Source organism: Pristis pectinata, chromosome 31, assembly GCF_009764475.1.
Source record: "Pristis pectinata isolate sPriPec2 chromosome 31, sPriPec2.1.pri, whole genome shotgun sequence".
Classification (NCBI taxonomy): Eukaryota; Metazoa; Chordata; class Chondrichthyes; order Rhinopristiformes; family Pristidae; genus Pristis; species Pristis pectinata.
This window is the reverse complement of record NC_067435.1, coordinates 19,006,440-19,021,331: the sequence shown is the minus strand read 5'-3', so window position 1 is coordinate 19,021,331 and position 14,892 is coordinate 19,006,440. Positions and strand designations below refer to the sequence as shown.

Sequence of the window (14,892 nt, the reverse complement as noted above, 5' to 3'; positions counted from 1 at the left end):
TTTTAAAGTAAGGAGGCAAGAACACAGCAGATATTCCAAAGTTCTCAACTCAGGAACCATTCCTTTTAGTTAAAAATTGTGCCTATCATTTTTCTATACAGGGAAGGTGAAAGTCTATGACCAGTTAGTTTGGTTGACAAAAGCACAGCAAGCATGTGAAACTAGGTCATAGACTAGACAGATCTTATTGAACAGCAAGAAGTTCAAGAGACATAGTGGGATAAACCTGCAGCTACATCAGTTGTAGAGCAAGTAAATTGCTAGTAATTCTATCATACTAGTTCTCATACTTTATGATGTAGTAGGTCATTCAGCCCGTTGAGACTGTGCCAGCTCTCCAGACACTACCATGAGCCCCAATCCCCCACCCACTCCCCTTGTCCTCTATCAACTTCACCCAGATTCGCCATTCAGCCACATTAGGTCTAACCTACAGTAGTCAACTAACCTAGTGAGCTGCACATCCTTGGGCTGTGGAGGGAAATCAGAGTATCTGGGGAAAACCTATGTGGTCACAGGGAGAACATGCAAACTCCAAACATGTAGCACTAAAGGTCAGGATCCAATCCGAGTCACTGGAGCAAAGCAAAAGTATTTTGCCCAGTGTTGCCTTTGACCGATTCTGGAGACCCATCATCAGAAGCGCAAACATCAGTTTCCAAGTTCCCACTGATTTAAAGTTCTATACAAAGAACAGAGGACACCTGCATGTATCCAGCAGCAGATTCCAGCACAATGTGCAGCAGCTTTTCCCCAACCCCATCAAGGTTTGAATAGATCTTATAATTACAGCTTCAAATCATTGAACATTATTGTGTTGAAGATGTAGGATGTTGTGCTTTTTTTTAAAAAAAAAAGCACGAATTATAAATTTAGTCTCAGTTGCCTTATGCAACCACAAACAGGAATTTTGCTTTCATTAACAACGTTGTGTGTGTGTGTGTGTGCGTGCGCATATATACACACACACACACACATATACACACACATACATACATATAGAAATCAAAAGAAACAAACAGACTCATTTATAGGTTGTCTGTCACCAAGCAATAATTAACAGTTAAATACTGCAGGTGCATTATTTAACTGCTGTGGTCCGCAAGGCCAGGAACTCTACCTTTTGAAGAATTACATTTCACAGATACTGCATACAAACACAGACATCACATTTTTTTTAAAAATTAAATTTAAATTTTAAATTTTAAATTTTATTTACAGCGTGGTAACAGGCCCTTCCGGCCCAACGAGTCCGCACCGCCATTTTAAACCCAAATTAACCTACCCATACGTCTTTTTGCAATGTGGGAGGAAACCGGAGCACCCGGAGGAAACCCACACAGACACAGGAGAACGTACAAACTCCTTACAGACAGCAATGGGAATCAAACCCCAATTGCTGGCACTGCAATAGCGTCGCACTAACTGCTACGCTACCGTGCCATCATATGATAGTGAAGACTTCATGTCAGATTTTAACTCAAGATTTACATCCACTTGAAAAATACAATCACCAAATAACAAGCGTAATTATAACTGCCCTACCAATGTTATAATCAGGGATAGACCAACTAGGGATACTTAACAAGACCCCGGTCCCATTTGTGGTTCAGCACCAATTCTCCCATTTCTCTCAATGTCTCATCTCTGGTCTAATATAGAAATCCACAGTCACTTCACTCCAATTTCCATTATTCCCACACTGGCATGGGTATAATGGGTCAAAGAGTCTCCTTGTGTGCTGTAATCATTCTATGATTCTAATAAATCGCTGGCTCTTGGACCAGAGGCAACATCACACGATACAAATCACTGAACAACAATCTAGGATAGGAAGCACCAGCAACACTCTTCCTTAGCAGTGGAGCGGACTGCAGTGCCAAACACCTTCCTGACCAGTACAACTCATTTGACAGAACTGTTGGGGGAGCCTAGATTGAGATTTAAGGGATGCAAGAACGTTGTCAAGACAGAAAAATCTGCCTCAGTTAACAACACTTCATTTTCCACCTTGGGACCTTACAAGATGGGCATCGAATTCTCCAACCTCAAGTAAACCATCCACCGCACCACCACCCCCACCCAATCTTGCTGCTTCTTTTCTTCCCTTTCCTAGCACCTGTTTTTCTCCTTGCCATTTTTTCTCTCCTCCCCTCCCTCCATGGGATGCCTGCCTCCATACCTTTGACCCATCCCCTGGTAGATCTGCTCTCCCCTTCTCTCCATCACTATCTCTTACCGGCATCTACCTATAACCACCTCGTGCCCACGCTGCCTCCCCTCTTTTGCCCACCTATCACTGCTCTGTTCCACCACCCCCCCCCCAATATATATTGGGCTTCCCCTTTTCCTATCTTCAGTCCTAAAGGAGGGTCCTGACCCAAAATGTTGACCATCTGCTTTTCTCCACGGATGCTGCCTGACCTGCTGAGTTCCTCCAGCATTTTGTGTTTTTCTTTCATCTATATTCCAGCAACAGCAGTGCTTTGTTTCTCTACCCATGTTATATACCCATTTGATTTTACTCATTTAGGGGTGTGGGAGATGGTGGAAGTGGATTGTGAACTAAAGTATTTCTCTTGATACAATACATAAAGCAATTGGTACAAAGATTCTTTACCAGAGGCTATTAAAAAAAACTTGGCAGCTTAAGAGTTCAAAGCAGATCTTGCCTTGTTTGTGGAGGTAGGTGCACCAACACTATTATAATGGGTTTTCTGTATATGAGCACCTCAACTTAAATAATAACTTGCACTTGTATAGCACCTTCACTGTAATAAGTGAACCAAGACACTTTGTACTGCCAATTTTTGCCCAATTCCACCTCTTACAAAAGCACACAGGCATCTTTAAAATTATGCTGCTTTTTCACAAATCCCACCAACACCTTGCAGTTCCCCATTTCCAAAACCTTAAGCCCAGTTAGCAATTAGATCACGGCTGGTCCACATGCAAGCTTAACTCCACAGCAAACTCTCATCTCCTTAGTTATGAAGAATCTACCTCAGTCTTAAAAATGACCTTACTTCCACTGCCCTTTGAGAAAGAGTTAATGCAGACCCTCAACTCTTAGACAAACTACCTTATCTTTCAACCAAGTCCCCCCTCATTTTCTAAACTCCAGCAAACAGCCTGTCCAACCTTTTCCTCAAAAGGCATCCCACTCATTCAGGTATCAGTCTAGTAAACATTACCAATTGTTCCCAGTATATATTATATGCCTCACCAATTACGTAAGGAGAACAATACTTTACACAATGCTTTGGATGTGGTCTCACCACTTTCCTGCATAACTGAGACAGGACCTCCATACTTTTGCAGATTTCCCTCAAAATAAATTATAACATTTTTCCCCAAATACTTACTGGACTCGTATACTAGTCTTTTACAAATCATACACCAGGGTAACCAAATTTCTGTAATCTCTCACCATTAAGAAAATGTAATTTATTATCCTTCCTGCTAAAATAAACATTTTCACATTTTCTCACATCATACTCCATTTACCAGATCTTTGCCTACTCACTTAGTTTAGATGAATAGCAAATAAAGGGGAAATCAGATAAAAGGGGAATATGAAGATGGGATAGCTGTACTTTTAATGCAAGTTGAATTTGAGTGGAAAAGACAGAGTTAGTGGTACAGAACAGAAATGGGCACTTCACCCACTGCGCCCATGCCGACCTTTTAGCACATCTACACTAATACCATTTGCCTGCATTAGGTCTGTGTGCACATGCCCTGCCTATTCAATTGCCTGTCTCAGGCAATGATTGTAATTAACTCCATCACCTCTTCTGGCAGCAAGTTCCAGACATCACCCATTGTGTTAAAACTTTCCTCTCAAATCACCTCTAAAACTCCTTCCTCTCACCTTAACCCTATGCCCTTTTGCCTTTGATTCCACTATCATAGGAAAAAGATTCTCACTCTGACCAATCTATGCCTCTTATTATTTTATGTTCCTCTATCGTCATCCCTCCCCACTGCCTCTGTTGCTCCTGAGAAAATAAGTCCAGTCAATCCAATCTCTCTCCATAACTAAAGTCCTCCAATCCAGGCAACATCCTGGTGAATCTCTTCTCTCTCTCCAGCACAACCATGTCCTTCCTATAGTGTGGTGACCAGAATTGCATTCCAAGTGCAGTCTAACCAGAGTTGTGTAAAGTTGCAACAATGTCACAACTTTCATATACCATGTCAAGACCCATAAAGGCAAGCATGCCACATGCCACCTTCATCACCGTCTACCTGCATTGCCACTTTCAAGGAACCCCAAGGCCCCTCTTCTCATTAATACTCCTTAAAGCCCTACCATTTACTATACAAGTCCTACCCCTCTGAATTCCCACAATGCATCACCTTACACTCATTAGGTTTAAATTCTATCTGCCAGCACTCAGCCCAACTTTGTCTGATTTACATCTTGCTGTATCCTTGGACAACCTTCATCACTATACACAGCACCACCAACTTTTACATCATCCAGATGATTTATGATCATACCTCCTACAATCATTTCCTGATCATTAAGATATACCACAAACAAGGGTTCCAGCACCAATCCCTGTGGTGTACCACTTATCAGAGACTTCCAATCAGAAAAGCATCCTTTGCCTCCTATCACCAAACCAATTTTGGATCCAATTAGCCAGCTCACCTTAGATCTCATGTGACATAACATTCTGAACCAGCCTACCATGCAGGACCTTGTGAGAAGTCCATATGGATAACATCTATTGCCCTGACTTCAATTTTCCTAATCATCTCCTCAATAGAGCAAGTGTGGTAGGATTTCTCCCACAAAGCCATGTTGACTAGCCCTGATCAGTTTGTGCCTTTCCAAATCAACATAAATCCTATCCCTTATGACTTAGTCCAATACATTTCCATATCACTGATGCAAGGCTCACTGGCCTTTAGTTACCCAACTTATCCCTGATGCCCTTCTTAAGCAACATTAGCCATTCTCCAAGCAACATTAGCCATTCTCCAAGCACCTCATCTATGGCAAACAAAGATGCAGTGAAGATTTGGCAACTTCCCATGTTTACCCATGAGCTTCTCAATTTAAATATTGGGGTGAGTAGACTGCTCATGAGCCCCTTTTGCTAGATGTGTACACACCAATAGAACCCTGTAGCTTCTAGTCTCAGTGAGCACACTTGAAAAGTTCCCATGTATGCCAATTCTCCAGTACAGCTTGCTTTCATGTTGCACATTCTACATATTAAAGTTTGACTAGTAATGCTCTGATGAAGTGCATCTTGCTACATTAATGGTGCTCTATAAATGTAAGTTATTGCTGACCAATGTACATCTGCTATTGTAGTCTCTCCCTTCTTGAGTATTTATTAATTTGCTCCCAAAAGGATATGGTAAAAGGACTACAAAGCAAGAGTATTCCATGAGGCAGCAAAACAGTTGAATAGTGTATGAGGAAGACTTGTCTCCTTGCACCAGTTTCTAACCATTTGCTTTAGTTGCACTGTGTTCCCTACACCCCCCTCAAAAAATTGAAGTTACATCTTTTGATGCTTTCATATCTTATTTTGCTATGGTCAGGTAATTGATTACATACTAACAAATGACAATCCATAACTCACTCATGAAAGGGAACACAGTGACTTTCCACATTTTGTCTGATACAGTTTGCCAGGCCAAATTTCTGACTTGGCCTGGCTCTGAACATCCCAAATGTTTTGTATTGCCAGATTCAATGTTATTTGTGTCCAATCGACAATATTACTAAGCAAAATATTACAAGGATGAAATGACATTTAAAATTAATTTCCCTACCAATAACCACTTAGAGGTCTTTTTAGTTTCATGGTGCAAGAAAGGGGGACTGCTATACTTAGCTATTAACTACATTACCCTGTCACACTGACAACCTTGCTGTCTGCATTCAATTTACAGGAATGTTCTTATGTTCCAAGACAAAAGCTCTGAAATTTAATGACTGAAATTTTCTTGGACAGAAGGTGGATCTATTTGGCCTATTGGGCCTGTGCCAGGAAATCTCACCACATTCCTATTCCATTGCCCTTTTCAACTTCACCTTTATTTTTCCCCCGAAGTAGCTGAGGTTCTGTATCTATCACATTTTCAGATCCAGCATTCAGTTTCCACTGGATTAACAAAATCTTGACTTTTTCCTCTTATAATAATATTAACTTTGTCATTTAGCAATTCCCCAAATAATCAAAGAGTACAAATAACTGCCTCTGGTTTTCCCAAATTTGTTGACTTTGAGCAATTTGGTCAGATTACTTCTGTGGTAAAAGGAAAACTTCGGAGGCTTCGTGGGTTTCGCTTCGGAGGACTTTGGAGCAGATAAGTTTTTATCATCATCTTTTTTTTAAATAGGGTTTTAATTATAAGGATTAGTTTTTAATAGGGTTGTTATTATTAGGGTTAGATTTTTATAAGGTTCTGTTTTAAGTGTTTTATAAGTTTTAATCAGGAGGAGTGGGGGCTGGACTGCGCAGGCGCAGCGCGGGCAGTTTAAAAAGCAAACAGCCTATACGGCGGGCAGCGTCGGAGCAGGTAGCTAAGTGAGAGGTAGCAGAGTGTTCTGGGCTTTGGCTCATGGGGCTTCGGTGTAAGGGGGCAAGGAAAGGTAGGTGACTTGAGTTAAGGAAGGAGTATGAGTGCCGTTTCCTGTACTGTGTCGGATGTGGGAGTTCCCAGAGTCTCCCTGCCTCCGGGAAGGCTACGTCTGCGCCTGATGTATCGAGCTGCAGCTCCTGAGGGACTGTGTTAGGGAACTGGAGATGCAGCTCGATGACTTTCGTCTGGTCAGGGAGAGTGAGGAGGTGATACAGAGGAGTTATAGGCAGGTGGTCACACCAGGACCATCGGAATCAGGCAGTTGGGTCACAGTCAGGAGGGGGAAGGGGAAGGGGAAGAGTCAGGTACTAGAGAGTACCCCTGTGGCTGTACCCCTTGACAATAAGTACTCCCGTTTGAGTACTGTTGGGGGAGACAGCCTACCTGGGGGAAGCAACAGTGGCGCTGTCTCTGGCACAGAGCCCAGCTCTGTGGCTCAGATGGTTAGGGAAGGAGTGAGGAGGGCATTAGTGATAGGGGACTCTATAGTTAGGTGGGCAGACAAGCGATTCTGTGACGCAGGAAAGAAACTTATGAAGGTAGTTTGCCTCCCAGGTGCCAGGGTCTGGGATGTTTCTGATCACGTCCAAGATATCCTGAAGGGGGAGGGAGAACAGCCAGAAGTCGTGGTACATATTGGTACCAACGACATAGGTAGGGAAAGGAATGAGGTCCTAAAAAGAGACTATAGAGAATTAGGAAGGAAGTTGAGAAGCAGGACCTCAAAGGTAGTAATTTCCAGATTACTGCCTGTGCTAAGCAACAGTGGGTACAGGAACAGAATGAGGAGGAGGTTAAATGCGTGGTTGAGGGATTGGAGTAAGGAGCAGGGATTCAGTTTTCTGGATCACCGGGGCCGGTATGACCTGTTCAAAGAGAACGGGTTGCACTTGAATCCCAGGGGAACCAACATACTGGCGGGGAGGTTTGCTAAGGCTACTAGGGAGAGTTTAAACTAGAATTGTTGGGGGGTGGGATCTGTACTGGAGAGACTGGGGAAGAGGTGTTTGGCTCTCAAATAGAGGAAGCTAGGAGTAAGTACCATAGGCGTGATAGAGAAAGGAAGCGTTCAGACAGGTTTGAGATGTGTCTATTTTAACGCAAGCGTATTGTGAACAAGGCGGATGAGCATAGAGCTTGGATCGATACTTGGAGCTATGACGTGGTGGCCATTACGGAGACTTGGATAGCTCCGGGGCTGGAATGGTTGATGCAAGTGCCAGGTTTTAGATGTTTCAGGAAGGACAGGGAGGGAGCCAAAAGAGGTGGGGGAGTGGCACTGTTGCTCAGAGATAGTGTCACGGCTGCGGAAAAGGTGGACGTTGCGGAGGGATTGTCTACGGAATCTGTGGGTGGAGGTTAGGAACAGGAAGGGGTCGATAACTTTACTGGGTGTTTTTTTTTTTATATATATAGGCCGCCCAATAGTGACAGGGTTATTGAGGAGCAGATAGGGAAGCCGATCCTAGAAAGGTGTGAGAACAACAGAGTTGTTGTGATGGGGGATTTTAATTTCCCAAACATCGACTGGCATCTCCAGACAGTGAGGGGTTTAGATGGGGTGGAGTTTATTAGGAGTGTTCAGGAAGGGTTCTTGACACAGTACGTAGATAGACCTACAAGAGGAGAGGCTATGCTTGATTTAGTATTGGGAAATGAACCTGGTCAGGTGTCAGATCTCTCAGTGGGTGAACATTTTGGTGATAGTGATCATAATTCTATCTCCTTTACATTAGCACTGGAGAGGGATAGGAACAGACAGGCTAGAAAGGCATTTACTTGGAGTAAAGGGAATTATGAGGCTCTCAGGCAGGAAATTGGAAGATTAAATTGGGAGCAGATGTTCTCTGGGAAAAGTACAGAAGATATGTGGCAAATATTTAGGGGGTATTTGTGTGGAGCTCTGCATAGACATGTTCCAATGAGACAGGAGTCATGAGAGGATACCGGAACTGTGGGGTACGAAGGCTATAATAAATCTAGTCAAAAGAAAAATAAAAGCATACAAAAGGTACAGAGAGCTAGGTAATGTTAGAGATCTGGAGGAGTACAAGGCTAAAAGGAAGGAACTTAAGAAAGAGATTAGGAGAGCCAGAAGGGGACATGAGAAGCCCTTGGCAGGCAGGATTAAAGAAAACCCCAAGGCTTTCTACAACTATGTGAAGAGTAAGAGGATAAGATGTGAAGGGATAGGGCCTATCAAGTGCAGCAGTGGGAAAGTGTGTATGGATCCGGAAGAAATAGCAGAGGTACTTAATGAATACTTTACATCAGTATTCACTAGGGAAAAAGATCTGGGGGATTGTAGTGGGGACTTGCAGCAGACTGAAAAGCTTGAGCATGTAGATATTAGAAAAGAGGAGGTGCTGGAACTTTTGGAAAGCATCAAGTTGGATAAGTCGCCAGGACCAGATGAGATGTACCCCAGGTTGCTGTGGGAGGCGAGGGAGGAGATTGCGGCGCCTCTGACGATGACCTTTGTGTCGTCAATGGAGACGGGAGAGGTTCTGGAAGATTGGAGGGCTGTGGATGTTGTTCCCTTATTCAAGGAGGAAAGTAGAGATAGCCCAGAAACTTATAGACCAGTGAGTCTTACCTCAGTGGTTGGTAAGCTGATGGAGAAGATCCTGAGAGGCAGGATTTATGAACATTTGGAGAGGTATAATATGATTAGGAATAGTCAGCATGGCTTTGTCAAGGGCAGGTCCTGCCTTACGAGCCTGATTGAATTTTTTGAGGATGTGACTAAGCACATCGATGAAGGGAGAGTAGTAGATGTAGTGTATATGGATTTCAGCAAGGTGTTTGATAAGGTACCCCATACAAGGCTTGAGGAGACACGGGATCCAAGGGGACATTGCAGTGTTCATCCAGAACTGACTGGCCCACAGAAGGCAAAGAGTGGTTGTTGAAGGGTCGTATTCTGAGTGGAGGCCGGTGACCAGTGGTGTACCTCAGGGATCTGTTCTGGGACCCTTATTCTTTGTGATTTTTATAAACGACCTGGATGAGGAAGTGGAGGGATGGGTTAGTAAGTGTGCGGATGACACAAAGGTTGGGGGTGTTGTGGATGGTTCGGAGGGCTGTCAGAGGTTACAGAGGGACATAGATAGGATGCAGATTTGGGCTGAGAAGTGGCAGATGCAGTTCAACCCAGATAAGTGTGAAGTGGTTCATTTTGTTAGCTCAAATATGTTGGTAGAATATAGTATTAATGGTAAGACTCTTGGCAGTGTGGAGGATCAGAGGGATCTTGGGGTCCGAGTCCATAGGATGCTCAAAGCAGCTGCGCAGGTTGACTCTGTGGTTAAGAAAGCATATGGTGTATTGTCCTTCATCAATCGGGGAATTGAATTTAGTAGCCGTGAGGCATTGTTGCAGCTATATAGGTCCCTGGTCAGACCTCACTTGGAGTATTGTGCTCAGTTCTGGTCGCCTCACTACAGGAAAGATGCGGAAACCATAGAGGGGGCAGAGGAGATTTACAAGGATGCTGCCTGGAATGCGGAGCATGCCTTATGAAAGCAGGTTGAGGGAACTCGGCCTTTTCTCCTTGGAGAGATGGAGGATGAGGGGGGACCTGATAGAGGCGTATAAGATGATGAGAGGTATTGATTGTGTGGATAGTCAGAGGCTTTTCCCCAGGGCTGAATTGGTGGCCACAAGAGGACATAGGTTTAAGGTGCTGGGGAGCAGATATAGAAGAGATGTCAGGGGTAAGTTTCTTTACTCAGAGAGTGGTGGGTGTGTGGAATGGGCTGCCGGAAACGGTGGTGGAGGCAGATACGATAGGGTCTTTCAAGAGACCGTTAGATGGGTACATGGAGCTGAGTAAAATAATGGGTAAGCCTAGTAATTTCTAGGGTAGGGACATGTTCGGCACAGCTTTGTGGGCCAAAGCGCCTGAATTGTGCTGTAGTTTTTCTATGTCAGTTGTTTGTCCTTCCTCATATTCCCAGGTATCTACAGTGGGCTCCTTCTGCACTCTCAGGTTTGGACATCTTCCCTGTTACCCACAATATTCTAGGTGATTTCAGCCAGTCAGATGATTCGAGCTTTTAATTTATAGCCCAAGAAAAATACAACTGTCAGCAACCCACCATTCTCCACTATCATGCTGTTCAAAAGCTATTATCTACATTTTCCTGACATCAGATCCACTTCAAGAGCTTGACTAAGTGGCTGCGAATGAGTTTGAGTCTCAGTGGTGATGGTTGATAACATCCCTATTGAAAAGACTGCACCTTCAACTCCCATTCAAGAATGATCTACTCTCATTCCCAGATGCACCTTTGAATAAAATGACAGCTTTTTAAGAAAAAATAATTTCTTCTACTTAATACCTACCCTAGCAATTTCACCCTTCAAGCAAGATATGCCCGCCAATGGTTGAAAGTCTTATTAAGCCCTTCATCTTCACAAAGTACTTACGGAGTTTAGCTAAGGCAATAAGGGAAGTGTTGACAGCCAGTGATAATTCAATTGGGAGCTCAGGTGGAACAACAGATGTTAGGATTAGTGTACACTCCAAAAACAACTTGTAACGGTTTCTGTTTGGGTCCTTTGTACCTGAAAGCAAACACAAAGGTCTTGACAAGAGAGAACCAAAATAAATATAGCTCTTTGAAATGACAGAAGGAGTGGCAGTGACTCCCAAAATCTCGATCTCAGACCATGATCAAGATACAGGTCTAAACAGCCTTCAAATAACATTAACAATGGCAATAATGAATTGTTTGGTAAGTGTTATGGGCACCATAATGAATCTGATGTGAGGGAAAGTCTTCAGAAAATGCAATCCAAATCAAATGAGATTAGTTTCAAATACTAAAATTGGAAACAGACACTGCATTGCACTTTCATACCTCATAGAAGGGCTCTTTTTCATGTTTTTAATCAAGATACTGCTTTTCAACGAAGTTGTTGTCACTGACTGATGGGAAGATATTGAATAATTTCTAAAATCACAGAATACATCAGCCATGTGTTGGAGACTGCACAGTGCAGTAATTAGTGTACTGTACCAGCAGACTTGTCACATCCTGAGTGGAAGGCTTGCAGAATTCATGGAAATAAGGGGAGTGGTTAAAAAAAATACTAAAGCCACTGGGTTTTTAGCCCATGGATTAAAACTTTTCGCTGACCATCATGACCACACCAACTGGACAGTTTACAGCAGACTGGGTGCTTAACTGAGTTCTTATCCATTCAAGCAAAAGAACATCCAAGCGAAAAGGAGAAGAGCAATTGTAATTAAAATGCATACAAAAGTACACATGAAAATAATACACAAATAGCCACTAAATTTAACATATTCACAAAGTAAACTAATGGGTCAATAATATCTCCAGTTGTCACTAATAATATCTCAAGGGAATAGTCCCTTGAAAACAAATGACTTATACTCAAAAGGAACTATTCTTTGAAGCACAACTGCCAGGTCACACATTTTGATATGAACCAGAGCACTGGCAATAGGGATTTTTTAAAGAACTATACTGAATACAAATATGCACCAAGGTTTTTGATTCAAGAGATAAATGAGTAATGAGCATTCTCAATTTTAACTCTTATACGTTTACATTTGAATCAATATAATTATGTCCGATTAGTTTGAATTAAGGGATCCATGATACTATCTTCCCCGTGATAAAATTTGTTTTTCTTGGCAGCTCTTCTCCACCAAACCCTTTCTCCTCCAAAGGACTCTGTGTTCTACATCTTTATAATCCATTCTGACCCTCCCCTTTGCTAGGTTTTACAATGCGGAATACTTTCCAAATTACTGTTGGAATGTTCCCAGTGCACGTTCACTCTCAAGAAAAAATTACTTTCAGAAAGGGGAACACCAGCACCACCTCCCCACCTAACTAAATCTTTCCATGCCCAGAAACCACCACCCTAGTTGTTCATTCCCTTGGGGAATAGGGAACTCTTTCTCCTCTTTTCCTCATCAATCCCCACCCCAAGTTGTGAAGCCACTGGTCTGCAGTCCCTGTCTCCTGCCCCCCCCCCCCCCACCCCAAAAAAAAGCACAAGCCACAAAAATATAGAAACTAACTCATGCCAACATTTGAATGGCATTTGGTTCTTGCCCTCAGGGAACAAGTGTTAAAACCAAAGAACCACGTGGGACTCTGTTAAACTTACCTTCTACCCAGACATATACAGCTGCAGCAATAGCAAAGATGAGAAGGAAAAGGATGAAGATAAATGTCTCCAGATTGTTGGCAGTAACTCGTTTCACTCCAAATAAGATTGTCCGCAGCAATTTTCCCTGGGAGTTTCAAAGAAAACAAATTTAAATAATTTAGTTTCTTGCATTCTCTGCCAGTTTGCAATGGTAATATAGCTGCATCTTACTTCCTGATTTATTCCTGGGATGGCCATTGCAGCTCAATTATTGAAAACTAGAAGCTGGCTTTCCATAGAACAATTACAGCACAATGCAGGCCCTTTGGCCCACAAAGCTGTGCCGAACATGTCCCTACCTTAGAAATTACTAGGCTTACCCATAGCCCTCTATTTTACTAAGCTCCATATATCTATCTAACAGTCTCTTGAAAAACCCTATCGTATCAGCCTCCACCACTGTTTCTGGCAGCCCATTCCACGCACTCACCACTCTGAGTAAAAAAACTTACCCCTGACATCATCTCTATATCTACTCCCCAGCACCTTAAACCTATGTCCTCTCATGGCCAACAATTCAGCCCCAGGGAAAAGCCACTGACTATCTACCCTATCAATACCTCTCATCATCTTATACACCTCTATCAGGTCCCCCCTCATCCTCCATCTCTCCAAGGAGAGAAGGCCGAGTTCCCTCAGCCTGCTTTCATAACGCATGCTCTGCATTCCAGGCAGCATCTTTGTAAATCTCCTCTGCACCCTCTCTATGGCTTCCACATCTTTCCTGTAGTGAGGCGACCAGAACTGAGCACAATACTCCAAGTGGGGTCTGACCAGGGACCTATATAGCTGCAACAATACCTTACGGCTCCTAAATTCAATTCCCCGATTGATGAAGGACAATACACCATATGCCTTCTTAACCCACAGAGTCAACCTGCGCAGCCGCTTTTAGTGTCCTACGGACTCGGACCCCAAGATCCCTCTGATCCTCCACACTGCCAAGAGTTCTACCATTAATACTATATTTCGCCAACATATTTGACCTACCACACAACAAAACTAATGGTAGAGGAACAGGACAGGCAAGAAAAAGAAAATCTAAAGAATAACCTGGAAAAGACTCGCACACAAGAAAGCCTCAGGACAGACCAAAATATGCAAGTGAGAGAAGTTTCAGCAATTCTTTTTACATAATGCTAACATGATTTCCCAATTGCTCCACACAATTTAACTACCTGGTGTTTTCAATCTTATGTAGGGATCTTAAATAATAGCTTTCAATACAAATTAAGTATTCACACGAAGTAATTTTACTCCCAGCAAGATCCAACAAGATGGATAGCCATCTTGCCTTGACTTTAGTGGCAGTGATTGAGGAAGAACTCCCTATTTCTCTTTAATATCACGAAGAAGGCACATCAGTGGCTCTACTTCATTGGGAGTTTGAGGAAATTTGGAATGCCACCAAAGATTCTTGCAGATTTCTACAGATGTGCAGTGCAGAGCATTCTGACTGGTTGCATCACCGCCTGGTATGGAGGCTCCAATGCATAGGATCAAAAGAGGCTGCAGAAGCTTGTAGACTCAGCCAGCTCCATCACGGGCACAACTCTCCCCACCATCGAGGACATTCTAGAGTCAATGAATCAAGGCCGCAGCGTCCATCACTAAGGACCCTCACCATCTGGGACATACCCTTTTCATGTTTCTACCATTGGGGAGGAGGTACAGGAGCCTGAAGACCCACGCTCAATGTTTCAGGAACAGCTTCTTCGCCTCCGCCATCAGACTTCTGAACAGTCCATGAACACTACCACGTTATCCCTTTATTGCACAATTTTTGCAACTTGTAGTAATTTTTAAGTCCTGCACTGCACTGTTGCCACAAAACAACAAATTTCATGACACGTCAGTGATAATAAACCTGATTCTGATTCTAATATCCAGGTGAGCCACAGAACAGGCGGACTGGACTCCTTTCACCCAAAGAATAGACTAGAAGATGGAAATTTTAGCAATATATTTCTAATGCATCAGATACAAATCAATCTTAAAATCGCTGCTATATCCTGTTAGTAATAATGAAATAACTTCCCAGTCTATGAAATTGTCAGGAACAAGTTTCAAGAATGTGTATTTTTCAAT

The 14,892-nt window shown here is 43.0% G+C and overlaps 1 protein-coding gene across 1 annotated transcript in view; it reads right to left on the bottom strand.

The window, feature by feature from the left end:
• atp13a1 (ATPase 13A1) overlaps nucleotides 1-14,892 on the bottom strand; it is an 83,597-nt gene that overhangs the window by 43,594 nt on the left and 25,111 nt on the right. Inside the window, exons 10-11 of the mRNA XM_052042082.1 lie at nucleotides 12,763-12,889; nucleotides 11,044-11,181 (exon numbers count right to left, since the gene is read on the bottom strand). Of these exons, the coding sequence (XP_051898042.1) occupies nucleotides 11,044-11,181; nucleotides 12,763-12,889 (265 nt within the window). The remainder of the gene's footprint in view (nucleotides 1-11,043; nucleotides 11,182-12,762; nucleotides 12,890-14,892) is intronic.